General features: G+C 38.4%; 1 protein-coding gene across 3 annotated transcripts in view; it reads left to right on the plus strand.

Moving 5' to 3' along the window:
- igsf21a (immunoglobin superfamily, member 21a) overlaps positions 1 to 17,738 on the plus strand; it is a 163,465-nt gene that overhangs the window by 89,877 nt on the left and 55,850 nt on the right. For all 3 annotated transcript variants that reach the window (XM_044168333.1, XM_044168324.1, XM_044168341.1), the window contains 2 exons: positions 1,270 to 1,391; positions 11,191 to 11,309. In XM_044168333.1, the coding sequence (XP_044024268.1) occupies positions 1,270 to 1,391; positions 11,191 to 11,309 (241 nt within the window). The remainder of the gene's footprint in view (positions 1 to 1,269; positions 1,392 to 11,190; positions 11,310 to 17,738) is intronic.

Below are 17,738 nucleotides of genomic sequence, written 5' to 3' on the forward strand. Positions count from 1 at the left end.
TCTGGGTGGTTTGGAAAGCACAATTTTCAAACATGGCTTTACTTTTAGAGGCTGACCTTTTCCTGTTGCTGTTCCCTGTTCTGTACCTCAAAACAAAACCACATCATTGCTCCGTGTCTACACACCTGAACTGATATTAAAAATGAGCAGATGGCCACAAGCTCAGGTCCTTGACAAGGGTGCCAAAACTTTTCTTAGCTGAATGGTGTCACAAATGTCTAAAATCATATGCTCAAGTGGCGGAATGTTTTGGGGGGCAAAAAAAGTCTTGCAAGCAAGCATTTGGACTTTTTTAGTATTTAAAATCTGTAAAAATATCCAAAAGCCTCCCTCTGATTGGTTACAGGTGACAAAGGTAATTTATTTCAACACTCCTATTTTGGTTGTTTCAGCATTGTCATCTCCCTGTGCAGTACCTTTTAGCAAACTAAGCCTAAGGCAGTGTGCTTTCTCCAGAGGCAAGAGGTTATATGGGTTATCCCACATTCACAGGGAACAATTGTCTGCTCATAAATACAATTTAGCTTTGTCTCTTCATGAGGCGATGTGTACATTATACAGACTAATCATGAAATGCTTTGACGTTGTTTACCTCACTGAAGGAATTGAATTGGATCAGAACGATAGCATCTTCACTGGCAAACGAAAGAAGGATCCCTGGCCCAACAACAATTTCCTTCTTCAAAGCAGCATTAGTGGCTCCATTAAAATCCTGTCATCATCTTTCCTTTATGGCTGTCTGTGGCTTCTGAGGAGAGGAGAAATCATTCATTCAAATGCTAAGTGACTAACACTCCTGTGCATATTACAAAGGAAAGAACTACTCCTCATCTAAATGCACAGAAAAAAAAGATGAGACCAGTGTTTTGAATATACTATCCCCCTTCCTCTGCAGTATCTCGTCACAAGCCATTACCTCTGCAGAAAGCAGACTGCTTGACACATACAGAACACCGCACTGTGCCAGTCTTAATTAAGACTTAACCATGTGCTCGAACACATACTGGCAGCTGCCTAAGAGACTGTCTCATTGATGTTATCATGTCAGCAGGTTTTCAATCCCTTGCTTTTAGACATTACAAAGAATGAGCTTATCATGGCTACAAATGAATCAATGAGGTAATTGCAGGTAGGAGTGCTATTTACACTCCAGGCTATGGGACAACAGTTTATGCGTAGGAGGAGCTCTCAGGGCAAAAAGGTAGACCCTGTCCCATCCATCATTAGAGGAATCATCTTATTAATGCTCTCTCTCTTTTTGCTTCACAGGTCACAGATGGAGGAACCATCAAGCAGAAAATCTTCACCTACGATGCTATGTTTAATACCAATTACTCTCACATGGAGGACTACCGCAGGCGTGAAGACCTCGTGTACCAATCAACCGTCCGGTGAGCCTCAAAATCAATTAACTTTCATTTAAAACAAGACTACTTACTTGTTTAAGTCTGCTCGTATTGTGTTACCTGCTCTGCTTTTGCTCCATTCATTTTGCAGCACAAGTTTATTGCAAACTTTTAAACTTACTGGATAATCAAACAGCCTCTTGATACTGTGATAGTAAATGCACAAAGATTAACTCCTGCTCAGTGTTACACAACTTCATTCCCAGCCATCTGCTGTTGGTCAGACCAGGCCAGACTGGAGTGACCGGTCACATGGGTCAGTGCATTATTACATGAGGACAGGAGGCATTGGCAAACTCTAATCAGCAACTCTGCTCAGGATAAAGAGTTCAGTGTTAAAGATTTAGTTCACATCTGGCCAGGCTGGTCCTTATTCGAGCCACAGTGGTGCATATATCCCAGGTCGCACTGCCCTGCTCAGGCATATTATCATGGAGGTGAACATGCAGACACTTGCCTCACCCATCTCTCAAGCATCTATGATCCAATGCATACACAGCCCCATTGGGTATGCATTAACAGGTTTTACTGAGAGAGAGAGCAAGCGATGGTGAAAGGGAGAGTTGAGAGAGAGTCATCTGGCTCTGGTTGGCTTGATTACATGTTTAAAGCATCCTGGGGACTGTCTTCTTATACCCCAGGCCTCAACAATACGGCTGGCAGCTGTCTGCCCATCTCCTCATTTCTTGCTCCCACTGCTCTGGCTCTCATCCTACTGCAAATATCCCTGTCTGAATGTTCACCAACACAAAGTGCTTGCCATACAGCACACCTATGACTTCATTTTAAACTGGAATGCTTCACTCTTTGCATCCTTTTGTAATGATCCTACTTTCGTCATTCCCTTTCATCTTATCTTTGTCCTGCTTTTCTTTGATTCCACTCATGTACGTTCCTACCTCTGTGTATTTTTTTTCTCATGTGTGGTGTGGCTGCCCAGCTGAGGATGATTTATCTGGACAATCCTACTATCCCTTTGGGAGAGTAGGCATCATCACACTAGAATGGTGTTCACACTTACATGCACATAGACATGGAAACACGAATGCACACACAACCGCCTCACGCCTGGACATCGAAATACATATACATGCAGAGAGCGAGAAAGTCTAATACAACACACCGAGGGGGGGCAGGGGGGATTTCAAATGAATTGGCATCAGAAACAGTTGGATGTTACCTGCACTGACCTGGATCTGTATCAGAATGCTTAGTCTGTGTTAGTCAACCAGAGAGAAATGTGGACTCCTGCTAAAGTCACACCATTCTTCCAGTAGCAGAGATCCCGCAATACTGCGGGCTCTCTGTTTTCTACGCTGGCTTTGCTTGTTTTACACTGAACCAAACAACAGCGGCATAATGCTGCCCCAGTGTGATTTTTAGATAGCATGCAGGTGTTCCGGAAGCAAAAGAGGCGTGACGAGCAACACAACAGCTTCAGCGCCTAGTGTGTCCTGCCGGCGCCCCCATTTTACACAGACGTCGATTTCCCCCCCCCATTCTGTGTTCGTACATTTTATACAGAACAGCAAGGCGGAATAACGGCGCAACATTCCCACCTTGAACAAGCTGTATGAAAAGGGCTTTCCAGTCAAGAAGAAATTCCCTCTGACTGGTCACGGTCCCATTTTCATGGTGTAACGCAGAAGCTCAACACTACTAAGAAATGCAAAAAGCTGAATTTTTACTCGCTATAATCTCCCATATCCACCTGAGAATGGTAAATCTTCTGTACAAAGCCTTAGCAGTCTGACAAATCCACTTGTACGACCAAAAATGAATGACTTTGAGCATTTTGTAGAAAACTATATTTTTAACTTTTCCTTTTGTAAAATACTTTTTCTCACAGCAGTATGTGATAACTGTGCGATAATAGAGTTATAGAGGTGATTTTGCTCCTCATGATGGCTTTCAATTATTAGACACATACAAGTGACAATGATATTGACTTAATCTAAGATTGCATAGTTTTGTCTGACTTTGACAGCTATTAATGGAAGCAGCTGTATTTCTCTGTATTCAATGAATATATTAGTCCTTGCAAAATGATTGACAGATCATGTATTTAGCTGATGATACTTGAAGTTTGAAGGACCTCCAGCATTCAAGCTCAAATCGTGATATCAGGAGTCTACCGTTTGTCCTTTTTAAAAGATCCTTAAATTTGTCAGAAAAGATGAACATAGCACATCAAGGGCATACATAGGTTTGGTTTTAGCAATAGTAGAGACATTTCTTTTAACTTATCGTTATGTATGTGTTTCCCTTGCTCTCTCACTCGCATGCACACACACACACACAGAATCAGCCTTCTTTTAACAATGTCTATATCTTTTTCCATTAAACTAGAGGTGGAAGATCAGAAAATCCTCCTATGAATATTTTTTGTAACAATCATGGGTCATTTTGGAAGGCAATGACAAACAACCAATCATGTTGTAGGGGTTAATTATACCATTAGAACTAATCTGAGACCCTGCTCCACCTGCCTGTAATCTGCTGTCACTGAAGCGGCTGTTGGTACTTTTCCCTGAAAAAATGATACCATTCAGAAATAAGTTGTATTATGGCTAATGATGTTCATAATCCCCTACAAAATGCTGACTGATCACTTAATGAACTATTGATCCACTTGTAGGAACAATAGCTAACATAAAAGTTATAGAATATGTTAGCTAAGCTATGACTATGAAACATAGTTATTAGCTAAGTCCCTACTTACATTGGGAGTCTTTTTGGAGGTAGACGGGACATGCCGTCTACTTTTTTCTCAGAATACAAATTGAGAATACATCTGATAAAAGGTTGCAACTGGCAGTATAAAGTGCCATTTTGCTTTGCGTTGTCAGACTGTTGCTTATGACAGAAGACAAAAGGTGTAGGTTAAAAATAATGGCAAACAGCACACTGGATAAAAAACTACTGATTTGGTAGTCTGAATCGCAGTCGTCAGACACAACTCTCTCAATGACTACCTCCGCAAATGATCCAACATGCTAAATTGGCCACATTTCTTATAATGATAAAAACCAACAGCTCCAAACTCCCCTCTGTATAGGCCGGTGCACGACTGACAGAAAACTAACCAACTGCTACCTAGTGTGGATTACCAGATAATCAGGTAGTCCCCATCTGTCACTGCCTCTTTTTCTACCACCATCTATGTCTAACAGAAAACATGAAAACCTCCTGGAGTAACTCTGCATAGGTCTGATACTGAATGGGAGTTTTGAGGAGTTTGAGTTTTGTTTGAGTTTTTTGGACTACACCCCCGGCCACACCCCGGCCACACACACACACACACACACACACACTAAATCTGATGGACCAGCCTTGTTGTTGTATTGGCAATTTCAAGAGGTAACACAGCTCAGTAAGGTGTTTCAGTAATTGATAAATATCTCCTGTGGGAAGTTGTAAAGAATCTGTCTATTTCAATTTTATTTTGATTAGTTGCAAATTAAAAATGTTCACTCTGATATCTTCCCTCTCAATCTTACACTGAAGGTGAATGTGTCCACTGAGGTGTCCTACATGAAAAAGAGAATATACCTCTGTGGGTGTATTTAAATTTTGTTGAAGATATAGTCTCATCAGTTTTATTTTTGAGGTGTAAAAGAAAAGTATTTGAGTATGTACTGTAATAAATATTCTTAGGGAGTGATAAGTAAAGTCGTTGCTTCTTAAAATTCATAATGAATAAGTAAACCAATTTAATGCACACTGAAAAAGAGCTACTGTAATCAGCATAAAGTATTTTTTGTGAGGTTTCTTTGTGGGCCTTGACTCTTCTTCCAGTAATACCTCCATGCTTTGTACCTTTTTATCACTGAGCTCTCCTCTTTGCATTTGTGTGGATTTGAATCCATGAATGGAGTACAGCTTTGTGGATAAGAACAGAGAGATGAGCTACATCACCACTTAATATAATGTAACCAGCCAGCACAAAGCCAATCACACCTCCCTTGGCACTCAGAGAATCACAGCATGATCCTCATCTTTTTGTTTCTTGCTCATTCCTTAAGGAAACATGGGTGATTACACACCCCTCTTTGCATCCTGTCCTCTAGGCAATTTTTCTTTGCTTTCCGTCGCGTGTATACTGACTTACAGTCGCCAGTCCTGACCCATTCAACCGTAATGCTTCAGGCCAGAAAGAGTATCTGACAATGTGCTAGTTAATTTGATGCAGAGATTGACTGGATGAGCTATCAGACGCTGCTCTGTCAAGACTGCTCTTTTTCACTCTCCATCTAGGCAGTTGCATTTGCTTGCATTTGTAGGCAGGAGGAGTTCTGCAGGAAGGCCTACATAACAGGAAAGAGCTTTCAGATGCAACTCCTAGGGGACAATCGATCTCTCTTTGCGGTGTGCTGTGTTTGCTGCTCCTCCATGGGGGCCTATTGCTATCGATCTCCACCGTGTATGCGCTGTTTTTTGGTGTACAGGGGAGATTTTGTAGTGTGTTTAATGTTGTTTGCTGGAAATTGTTTGTTTATTCAATTACCTATTCACTTGGTTGCATATTTATCATATATATGTTGTGCTGATATTAATTTGTTTGCAAGACTGTGGAAAAGGCTTGTATTTTTTGCTTTGTTTTTATTTGTCCCAGCATCTACTGGTTTGTCATTGCTAATCAGCTTTTTATAACTCACTGATTAATGAGGTCTGCAATTTCAAAACAAAGGACAAAAGGATTCATAAATTAGCTCAAAAGAAACAATGAAACATGACCAAATGATAAAAGTGGGAGATGTGTAGAAAAACTAGTTTTAACAGGATGGGGTTGGGGGCCCAGAAAGAAAGGTAAGTGGAAGATACCGAGGGAAATGTCTGGTAAAATGTGAACGTCTGAACAGGAAACATGGTAGACTGCAATCGTGCATTGTTACTCTGTGGATAAATCCAGTGCTACTATACTTTTAGTTACCGCAGGACTCAAAACACTCATAAATGTTTGCTAAATGGTTTGCTTAAGTGCTCTAAAAACTGCTATTTACTAAGGTAAAATCACATGCTTATAACTGTGTGGCACAGTCAATGCTAGTCCTGATTTATAGGGGTAATCATAGCAATAATCATGAGGGGGGGAAAAAATCTATAAAGTGGTATATTATGAGTTTGTTTTTGTCAATTATTCCGTATAAATGGTGGTTTCATTCCAAGATTTCAAACATTAGCTGACCCATTAATAATGAATGAGAGACAGCTGTAAAAAAGAGCTCTCAGAATCACATGTTCCTTTTTTGCGAACAGATTCTCAATGGACTAGCACCTCTGAAATGCATGACATCAAAGATTAGAGGGGGTGTTGAAAAATGAATTCCACCAGTCTTAATATTTAACAGAAGTCTCAATGTTAGAGTACAACCTTTCCTCTTTTTCCTCGCCTAATTCTGATGGATGTGTCTTGCTGTCAAACTTGTAGAGGCTTCAGAAGCAGGCAGCCACTCAGAAATGCTGTGGTTGGGGGTTTCTTTGTGGCCTCCTCACCCTTCTTCCGGCAATACTTCCATACCTTGAATTATCTTTGGGTTCTTTTCTCTGCACTTGTCTTAGTCTGAATCCATGAATGCAGCAGTCAGAATTGTGGATAACAGAACTACGGCTTTGTTTGTAAAAACAAAGCAATGGGCTATATCAGCGTTTACTATAATGTAGCCAGCCAAGACAAAGCCAATTACCTCCCCCACCCGCCACCACAGAGATTCACTGTGCTATTCTCATCATTTTGCACTGTGGTGAAAGACTTACTTGTGTTATGCTTATCCCTAGAACGCTGGTGGAGACAACCTCACTTTATCTCAAGATGGCCACTCCTTTTCATATATAACTTACCTTTTTGAAACACAGGACAGCAATGGGCAAATTATGTTGTAACTCCTTCTAGTCAGGTTTCATTAGGTTTTGTTAAATATTAAGATTTCAAAAGATTGCAACAGAAACACAGAACACATGTAGGAATGTATAAAAGCAAATCTTTGTCTCATCAGTAGGCCTAAATTTGAACTCTTACTGATACTTTACATACATCACTTAACATACACCTTCCCAGCACAAGCACTCATTGACTATTAAGTAATCAGTGTTTAAAGATACAACAAACCAAAGTACCTTAGAAATATGCAGAACTGTAATTTTATGGGTTATTGTTGTTTGGATGATTAAGCTAAGTTATCTAATATGTGCTAACGTCAGTGTCCATTTTTTCCACACTAACTGGTAACTATACCATGTAATACCAACGCCATTATACTATTGGCTCACAAGCCTTGTTAGAAGCAGGAACCAAATGTCAGACATCTCACACAGAGAAACAAACAAAACATTCATTTTGGACCTATCAAAGTTTTTTAAATCATTAATTCACAATCATAATATTTATTTTAGGAAAAGTGATACTTTTATTCTGTACGTTTCTAAAAGCTCTGTGTATGTATTTTTGGGTTTTTCTTAAATATTCATCTACATAAAAATGTTATCAATAAAACCTTTAAATTTTTCATTTGAGGTTAAAGTTCAGTTCAAGGGTAGTTCAAAGATAGTTATTGAGTGAGGTGTGTGTGTGTATATATATATATATATATATATATATATATATATATATATATATATATATATATATAATGGAAAGATGTTTGTTGGCGCACAAATTTGACTGCTCTCCAAAAGAATGATTTCCTCTCCTCCACACACACAGAGCTGAACTCATTAAAGCCCGGCTGCTGTGAGCGCCCTGCCGCTGTTCCAACAGAGGTCCCCATCTGAAACACCCGGGCGGCAAGGACAATTGTTCCTGTTTTGTGAGAATAAATCACAGGGGCTAAATGTGACTAGTGGTGTCTCACTTTGATTATCACTGTTGACATATTAGCCAAGTGCAGAATACAGATTGCACTCCCTAGCTCTTTCAAAAATGGTCATCTGCTATCACTGACAGATAATTAAGTATAATTTTTTTCTTTTTGGCCTACAATTCTGCAGAGCAACAACAGCCAACAATTATTCAAAGTGTGTGTGTGTGTGTGTGTGTGTATATATATATATATATATATATTTTTTTTTAAATTCATAAGTAGTATACTTAGGTTGTGTTAAATTGAAAATACAGTATAGTATTTTGCCTACTAAAATAGTATACAAGTGTTTGTGTTACAAATTGAGTTCCATTAAATATCTACTATATATTTTTCTCAAAATGGCTCATCAAAACATTTAGCCATTTTGATAAGCTCTTTTCATAAATCATGAAACATACCTGCACAATGTGGCTCTAAAATAGAAAAACCCAATAAAAATGCTGACTGAGCAAAACACTACAAACTACAGTATTTTGCCATATTATATACATAGACCAGTATACATAAAGCTCCATGAAACCTTTTAGATATTTTAATATTTTCAACACTGAAATCAAACGACTCTCTGCAACATGCATAGCATTATCATACTGTTAGTCCCACTGAGAATCACAACAAACAATACAGTCTGCAGCTCAGTGTAGCTTGAGTAGCTTTCACTTCATTGATTCACCAGATCTTATAGAGTGGAGGAATGCCAAAGTAAACAAGTGTTTGATCTAAACATCGAGAAAGCCAAGGATAGAAAGGACTTAAACATCAGAGAATACTTGAGCAGACAGGGCTAAAACCCCAGTGAGTTTTAGACTTTGTCATTTACACTGCCGTTTCTTTCTCTTTTTACAAAGAGTTCACAGAAATGCACTACAGATTATTCCTGTTTCAGCAAAGATGCATCACTGTAGGATGATCTGGATTTCCCCCACTTGCTAATTCCAACGTGATTTAAAGTTATTCAGGAACTTCTTATATTGTACAATTTTGGATAATTCTCCTTTTAATCATATTGATTGAGATTTTGGATGTTTATGTATTCATTTTATTTATTTATTTTTCTATATTGGTTGTGGGATTTACTCTTAATCTGAGTTTTGTGTTTGACTTGTTGACGTGTTGATTTTTGGTTTTGAGTCAACTTTTTTTATTGTTTATGGGGTTTTTTTCTCTCTTTCATGATCATAATTCTGGTGAACATTCAGCCCTCTGATGGTGTCATCTAAACTCCATATTTATTTAGTCTGTGTGATATGTCTGGTAGCTCAACTGGTTAACAAGAAGGTTTGGAATCAAAGAGGTTTTGGCTTTAAATGAATCTTTTAAAGAGTACACAAGAACAAAATTACAAGTTTTCATTTTTGTGTGTTTTCTCTGTCAGAGTTATGGCAATAAATGTTTTAGTAAACAATGAATCCTTAATGAATGTTGTTTGCTGAGACTTCAGATTAGAGGTTTAGATTATCTAAAAATGTTTAATAAACAACTTTTTACTGTATCCTCTAAAAAAATTATTAAAGCTGAGTAAATGATTTGTTAAATTAAATGTTACTGATGAACAAATGGTGTTGTTTTCAGTAATAACTGATACAGATTATATTGATGTTTGTAAACGTTTCCTTTTTGAATACGTGATATTCCCATAACAGCCATTATTAGTCTTGTCAATCATCATAAAGCAGCCCAGATCGAAATGAAAGGAAGAGAGAAGGAATGAAGAATGGGCTACAGATTTAGTTAACAATATTTATTAATCCTAAACTCAATATTTTCAAGAGACATTTTACTTGCAACTTTTTTTCCCATTTATCATTGTGAGCATTGTAATTTGGCTCGCCAGGAGCTCTGTTAAGTATACCTATAATCATTTTTGGATACTATTTGGAGACAGCAAATAAACAAATGCGCACATTTGGAAAACTCAGTCAGTAATGTATTCTCTGAAGTGTGTCCTTTTATTTAGTAGAGGAATTTCTCCATCAAAGGTCATATAATGCAGATATGTTGCGTTTTAGTGTGCTTCTCCATGCATCTTCCATAGGCTTCAATAGAACTGGCACCAAAGTCTGGCACCAAGCAGATGAAAAGACTGTAAGATGTAAGAGACTGGACATGATGTTACCACATCCGCTATTATGATGGCACATCATGCATAGGCTATACATACATATATCTAACAGTAAATTAAAAATGTAAAATAAAATTACGCAAGTTAAATGTCCATATATTTTAGCAATCCTTGATTCTCATGAATGTCTTTTGTCTTCCAGATGTCTCTCTTCTCAGAGGGGCTTGTGGGATTCAGCATTTCACTTTCATTTTCTTTTATTACCAGCCATGATAGATTAATTGTTGTGTAGATGCATATTCACATTTCCTGCTTCATTAGCTATTCAACACATAATAGGCTAATACACAACAATAAGTAACCTTAGGCATATTGAAAACAAGGTGTTTGGGGAAGTTCTTCTCTTGAGTCTTCCCAAAGCTCATTTCATGACACAGAGGCCATGAGGAGAAAATGTTAATTATTTTTATCAATAAAGATAAAAAATATTCATCAGAATCAGTGTTGATCGTGCTACAAAATGTTTGGTCTGCATTACCTCCTCTGAGTGCCATGTGACAGTGTGAGGGTACAACAGCACTTAACTATCAGAATAAACACATAATTTACTAATGTCATGTCAAGAAGAATTGCTCCACTCAAATGTATTGAGTATTAGGATTTAGATGTCTGATGACTGACCTGAATTTAGCTCCTATTCACAACGCTTTGTGCTGTGGTAAAGCAGTCTTTTTTTAACTTCATGTCAATGAACATTATTCAAATGTTTTCTTTCTGTATCATTGTGTCAATAATGCTAAAATGCAAAGATTAGTATCGACTCATAGAATAAATCTATTTAATGTATTGTATTTTACAGGCTCCCGGAGGTACGGATCTCAGACAACGGGCCTTACGAATGCCATGTGGGCATCTACGACCGGGCAACGAGGGAGAAGGTTGTCCTGGCTTCAGGGAATGTTTTTCTTACTGTTATGTGTGAGTACCATCGCTGCACTGTATCTATGTTTTAAAGCACAGGAAACATCCTTTCATTGTGGTCTTGCTTATACTGTATTCAATGTATTTCTGGTTAAAACGGGATGCTCAGCCCGGTCTCATTCCAAGGGCATCAAATACCAACGTTTTGTCACGCCCCTCAGTGTTCTATAGAAATGCACAAGGTACCCATTAGTGTTTGTATGAGACGCACAAGGCTGCCAGAAAGCCTAAAGGAAGTCAGGTGACGTAGTATAACCAGCGACATAAAGCGCGAGAAAGTCTGCATGTGGAGGTGGTGGGGTGGATGGAGGTGTCAAACACATGTCCCATGTGAAACCAAAAGTTAATGTTAACTTGTGTGTTTTTTAAATTTTGTTACGCTACACGTGACATGACTTACGTGTCACGTGACTTACATGTGACTTACATATCATGTGACTTACGTCACTTACGTCACAGGACGTCCTACTACCTAAACAAGTAGTTTCTGAAGGCTACCTACAGGCTCAAGGGTACCATGTCCATCTGTAGGAGACGCTGAGGAGTGGTGACAAAACGTCGGTATTTGACGCCCTGGGACTGAGAACGGGTTGTGATGCTGGGGTGGAACATGCAGTGCATGGAGAGAGACTGTTCAAAAACAGCTGGTTAGACAGTATGACAAAGATTGAAAAACTGGATGTGGTGCAGGCCTGCAGGCAGGACACAAAGCCATCTTGATCACTCAAAAAAGTGTGAGGCAGTTTTATGTGAGGTGCCAGAGGGGGTATGTTTTAAAACCGATAGTACTATATGTTGGATATGCTGTTTTCCAGCAAGTAACGAGGAATTTTGGTAGAAAAAAAAAGTAAGTAAATAAGTCTGTTAAATAATGCAAACAGTGTCATTGTTTAGCATATAGTATTAGCTAGCTAGTTAGTATTAACTGTGAAGCTTTACTACCTTGCTTAAAGTGGCTATAATTGATATTTTTATAATAGCAATGTATCAAATGACACTGTGAAAAGTATGACAGACTCTAGCACACTGAGAAAAACTAATGTATAATTAATTTGATTGTTCTAATACTGGTGATGAGTTGTCTCACACCAGCCTGGTGTGAATTTGAGAACACCCATCAGCTCTTTCTGCTGTATGTCGAGGTTTTGTGTGAAAACATTTGAAAAATTACACGCCAATCAGATTGATGTTGGCTCAGAAGAAAACAATGGCACTACAGGCAACAAGTGGATTAATCACCCTCGCCCAATGAATACCAACAATATTTTACACAGAGGTGATTTTTCAGGTTGATGCAGTATTTATTTATTTATTTTTTTGCCTGCTCCACAGTGGCTACTTTTTCATCCTACTGTTATGATCTGTATGATATCAAGAATTAATAAACACATTTCCTTGAAATTTTGTGGACTGATAGACCTTGGGCTACGGAACAATTGATTAAATTTCAGTGGTGATCTGGATCTAGAATGTCTCCAATTAGAAGGTTATTGCTTTCTTCAACTATGAACCTAACAGAAATAGACCAGATTCTAAATCCTAAGGGTGTGTTAGCAGGGTCAAGAAATCGATCCAATTGAAAATTCAAGTTGATAGGAATCATGTATTTTTGCTGTAACAGCAAGTGTTGGGAAGTGTTCAGCGTTGGCAGAGGTATGCCCTGTCTCGTGCCCTCTACTTTACCAGGATTTACACAAAAAAAGTACTTTTTCTTGTGTCAATCTATTTATCTATTTCTATCTGCCTATCTGTCTATCAATCATATGAATTTAATACTGATGACTCTCTGTTTTCTTCCATTTACTTCATACATTATTGCCTCTGTCATACAACCACTAATACCATTATTCAGTTACCATGATGTCTCATTCAATCACTAGAGGAGGTTGTGTGCATGTAGCCTATCACTCAGTCTGTGCTGTAATTATTTTATTTAAGTCCCCCTAACCACAGCTGTTGGCTTGCCTCTGATGTATCAATTCCAGCAGCAAAGACATGCTGTTCTCCATGTGGTCGGATGGCTAATTAGCAATGGTAAAATGTTTCAGTGGAACACCAGAAAGAGACACCGTGTGACAATATTACTCCATTATCACATTTTGTGCCTCTGAGAACTGCCTATGGTTTTCATGTTTCGTTTTTAAATTTTAACTTAGACATTTCTTTCTTTTCAACTAAGCCCTTGACCCACGGTTCTGTTTTTTTAAATGACCAATCCCATGCCTCTGTTTGAGTGCTCCCCCACACGGACATCAGTGAAAGACTTTATCAATGGGAGGGGATTTACTCAGTTAACTGTTTCTTGTTTCATCATTGGGCAGGAAGAAGTGAATGATGTAGTCATAGGATAGTTGGAGCACCCTAACTCAGCTGGGTCTTAAATCACCACTCCACAAGAGAGGAAGAAGAATGGCCTCTGGCATTGTGGCTAATTGCCGTCTAAACTGAAACAGAATTATTCATAACCTATTAGTGTGTCAAGTTCAGTGGGAAGTAAAGAAAAAAGTAGAGAGGAGAAAGAAAGAAAATGAGAGGGAAAAAAAGTTAATTAATAGGAAGCAGTACACAGAGAGTATTTTAATTTTTTAAAGGGCTTCATAAATAAGAATTATCATTTTAATGAATCCCCTGCCAAGAAATTCAATCATCCAGTTTTAAAAGGCTAAACCCTGAACTCTTGGTACCTCCGCTACTGTCCTTCACTCTCTGGAAAGTTTGGAAAGTCTTTGCTGTTCTTCTTGCACTGCATGAGCATATGTTGACTTTATTAAGCTCAAAGGAAAGGCATCTCTCACCCAAATGTTTAGCTCAAGCTATATCCAATGATGAATACAATGCATAATTACAAATTACTGATTTCTGGAGTTACAGGCAAAGCATCATGTACAATAGTGTTAAATATCAAAATTATTGGGAGTATTCTGTTTGTCTGTTTTAGTTGTTTTTTTATCTACACTATATACCATGTCCCCTGGACAATTGCACCAACAAGCTTTTATCTTGATAATGAGGAACATGAATATGATGTAGTACCAAGATGTACCCATAACTAGGGCACTTTATTATGTACTGTGTTAGCAAATTCTTATCCCTTAACCTGAATGAACTGTTATGGTGCTCTGTGCCTGTAAATGCAATTATTGGTGCATTACTGTATGATAATTTCTGATGAGGCACTCGTCACACTTGTTATCACAGTTCAAAATCAACATCTGAACTGAAAGGTTATGACTGAGAAGTTCAGTGTGATAAAATGCTGAAATAAGCTGATGGACAGAATCCTTATTAGGGTATTGAATTTATTGTCAAATCATTCTCAGTCTGCAGAGGATACATTCAACAAGATGTAAACACACAGTGGGTAGAGAACTGGCAATGTTATCAAGTTTGGCCTTTTGACCGACTTCCTCTCTGTTATAATTTCATTGAAGAGGGCTCAGCTGAATGACATCAAAGAACAAAGCATCAGAAACTTTAATGTGATGATCATGTTTCCAAAAAATGCATAAGAAACCATAAAAAAACTGTGGGCAATACTTCATTAAGAAAGACATATGTACATCCTATTCATAGTAATCATTGCCTACTGCTGTTGGCTATGGGTCTGCCAGCAAAGTAGGACATATAAGGCTGGAATATTTCACTCAACAAGATGTTCTTTCTTTGGTTACAGTTGAAAATGTGTGTCAAAAATTGTAAAGCACAGGTTTGTTATAGTCATTACCCTTAGGCCAGTGAGGGAAACCACACATGCAACTTTATGGTCAAGTTCATTCAAATGTATTTTTACATGAAACATTTCAAGCAGAATCCATCTGCTTAGAGCAACATTGATGCATGGTAGAGGACTGCAAAGGTTATTGGTTGCAAAATGTTCTAACAGCTTCAAATGGGTTAGTAAGTTGCATGGAATCTTTCAGCAATATACTGCAATCTCTTTTCTTTGCCTTAGTGAGGGAAAAAAAAGAATATCTTAAATATTCAGAAGGTCTTCTATTTTAGAAATCACTTTGTCAAAAATAGAATAATGACATCTGAATTGCATTCCCAACATATTGTAAATTAACTGCAGAACTTTGATTTAACTGCAAGTTTCTTAAACCCCTTGATAGCCCTACAAATTTAAGTAAAGTTTGCTGCAATCAAAACAATTATAATGTCAATGTAATTTGTAAATATGTGATGTTATTACAGTATAGTAGATTCAGTACATTGTGATTTCAACACTTGAGGGATAGACTTCTGTCCTGTCACCAATCACATAAATAGATATTTCATTCTGCAAACACTGACATATCCATCCCTGTAAAGCTAAGGTCATAATTTCAGGCTTTGGTGGGTGAAAGAAATCAATACCTCTTTTCCCATTGGTAGAGATTGGGTCATCATTTGTTATTACCCAAAGTGATTCCTATGCGACATTCCAAAGATTATGAGGAAAGGTTATTTGTCTCCTCAGAACGGAGCCTGACCTTGGGAAGCCAGTTCCTGGTTGATCTGTGTATAGTGTCCGAGACAACTAAGGTTGTTGTGTTGTTGTCTGTATCAGATGACCGTTGGGTTGCGACGCCTCCGCTGGATGAAGAACATCTTAATAGCCTCTGTGTTTAAACATCATGTCACGTAATTCCAGGAATCCTTTCTTCTAACCTTTTGTAAAGCATGAGGATGTAATTTAAAGGATACCCTTCATGAGGCGGCAGGACTGGTATTTATAACCCCTAGAAACAGAGATGAGCGCTAAGGTGTAGAGGGACTAATTACCTTCTCATCCCATAAAACTGGGATTCGCTTCAATAATGGATGCCCAACTTTAATTAAGCGCTGTGTATATTTAGGCGCGCGTTTATAAATGGGTGGGATTAATGGCGTACGAGCCAAGCCCAAAGACAGCAACGCCTGCAGACACAGCAGTTCGGTGTACTAGGAAGAGTTTAGGGATTGCGTGTGACTGTATGCATGCAAGTTCGTGTGCTTATGTGTGGAAAGGCTTGTTTGGGTGACAGGGTTTGATGGATTGCTAGGGAGAGCCTGTTTCCAATAGTTATTCAGGAAGTGGAGAGAACATCTTGGCCAGACTCGACACACAGCGATTCAAACACAGTTTCCTAATTCTCAGCTCTCAGAAAGGATGCCAATTTTGTCAGTTGTATTCTGAAGTGTTTTCCGTGTCGTCTTTTAGCATGACTCGGGTCACCATAGGAGATTGTTCAAGAGTCCTTGATGTGATTCCCCATTACTCTCTCATTTATCCTCTGTGTCACCTTCCTGCTCATCACACTTAATGTCCTACAGTGTGCTATCAGCATCACAACCGTTTCATGCGGAAGGCAAGACCATTCTGTTTCATTTTATGGCAATATAGTGCATCAACGGTTGCCCAAATGGAATAAGCCTTATCTTTTTTTTGTAACTTGTTCAGAATTAACAGTAGACTTCCCTCTGAGATAATTTTATCTGGAAATTAACAGTTCTTTCTTTTAAAGAAATTCACCCCCTCCCCACTTCTTGCAACTACTAACCACTAACATCATTCAGTTTTGCTGACTGGGAGCATCTTACAGCACCAATAAAACATGTTGGCTTGTAGCCCATTGAAGGAAAAAAAGAAGAAATGAATTCAAATAGCAGATGAATTATTAAATGTCTGTCTTTGAGCTAAACCCTGGGGTGATAATTGAGGCAAATATAAACAACCCATGGGCTTCCTCAAGGATCTCTCTACCCAACATTGAACTAGTAGTCTGTGTATCACTTAGTCTATACTAAAGAATTTCTGTCTGATTTTTTTTTTTTGTCTTCCTTCCAGAGTTTTGTCAGAAAAATGTCTGTTTTCCCTTTACTTGATGCTACTTTTTTCAAAACTTACTGAAGTGTGGGATCTTTCATTAATTTAGCAGCAGAATTTTAAACCATCATCGAACAAACAGTGAAATCTATTACCGCCATCTTGCTACAATTAGCTTCAACTGGGTTGGGGCATAAACTTGCAATTACATTTGCTGCCATACTGTACCATACAGGCTGTAAGCCATTTTTACCCTCTAGGTCATTCAGTGCCTCATTCAGTCGACATTCACTAGGCACTCATCAGCGGGGCAGCCTATGTGCACCAAGGCTATAGCTTTATGAGTAAGCCGGTTTCATACCCCAAGATTTCACACAGCAAACAAAAAACAAGCATCTGATGCTTGCATCATATCGTCTGCTCAAATTCTGTCTACTAAAAGACTCCAGGAGGCAATATTTTGGCCTGATAAACTGTTTATCAGTTACGTACTGGATTCACTGTATGCACCCTTACAAAAAACTGGGATTCGCTTCAATAATGGATGCCCAACTTTAATTAAGCGCTGTGTATATTTAGGCGCTTATATAAATGGGTGGGATTAATGGCGTCTGAGCCAAGCCCAAAGACAGCAACGT

Source organism: Siniperca chuatsi, linkage group LG2, assembly GCF_020085105.1.
Source record: "Siniperca chuatsi isolate FFG_IHB_CAS linkage group LG2, ASM2008510v1, whole genome shotgun sequence".
NCBI lineage: Eukaryota > Metazoa > Chordata > Actinopteri > Centrarchiformes > Sinipercidae > Siniperca > Siniperca chuatsi.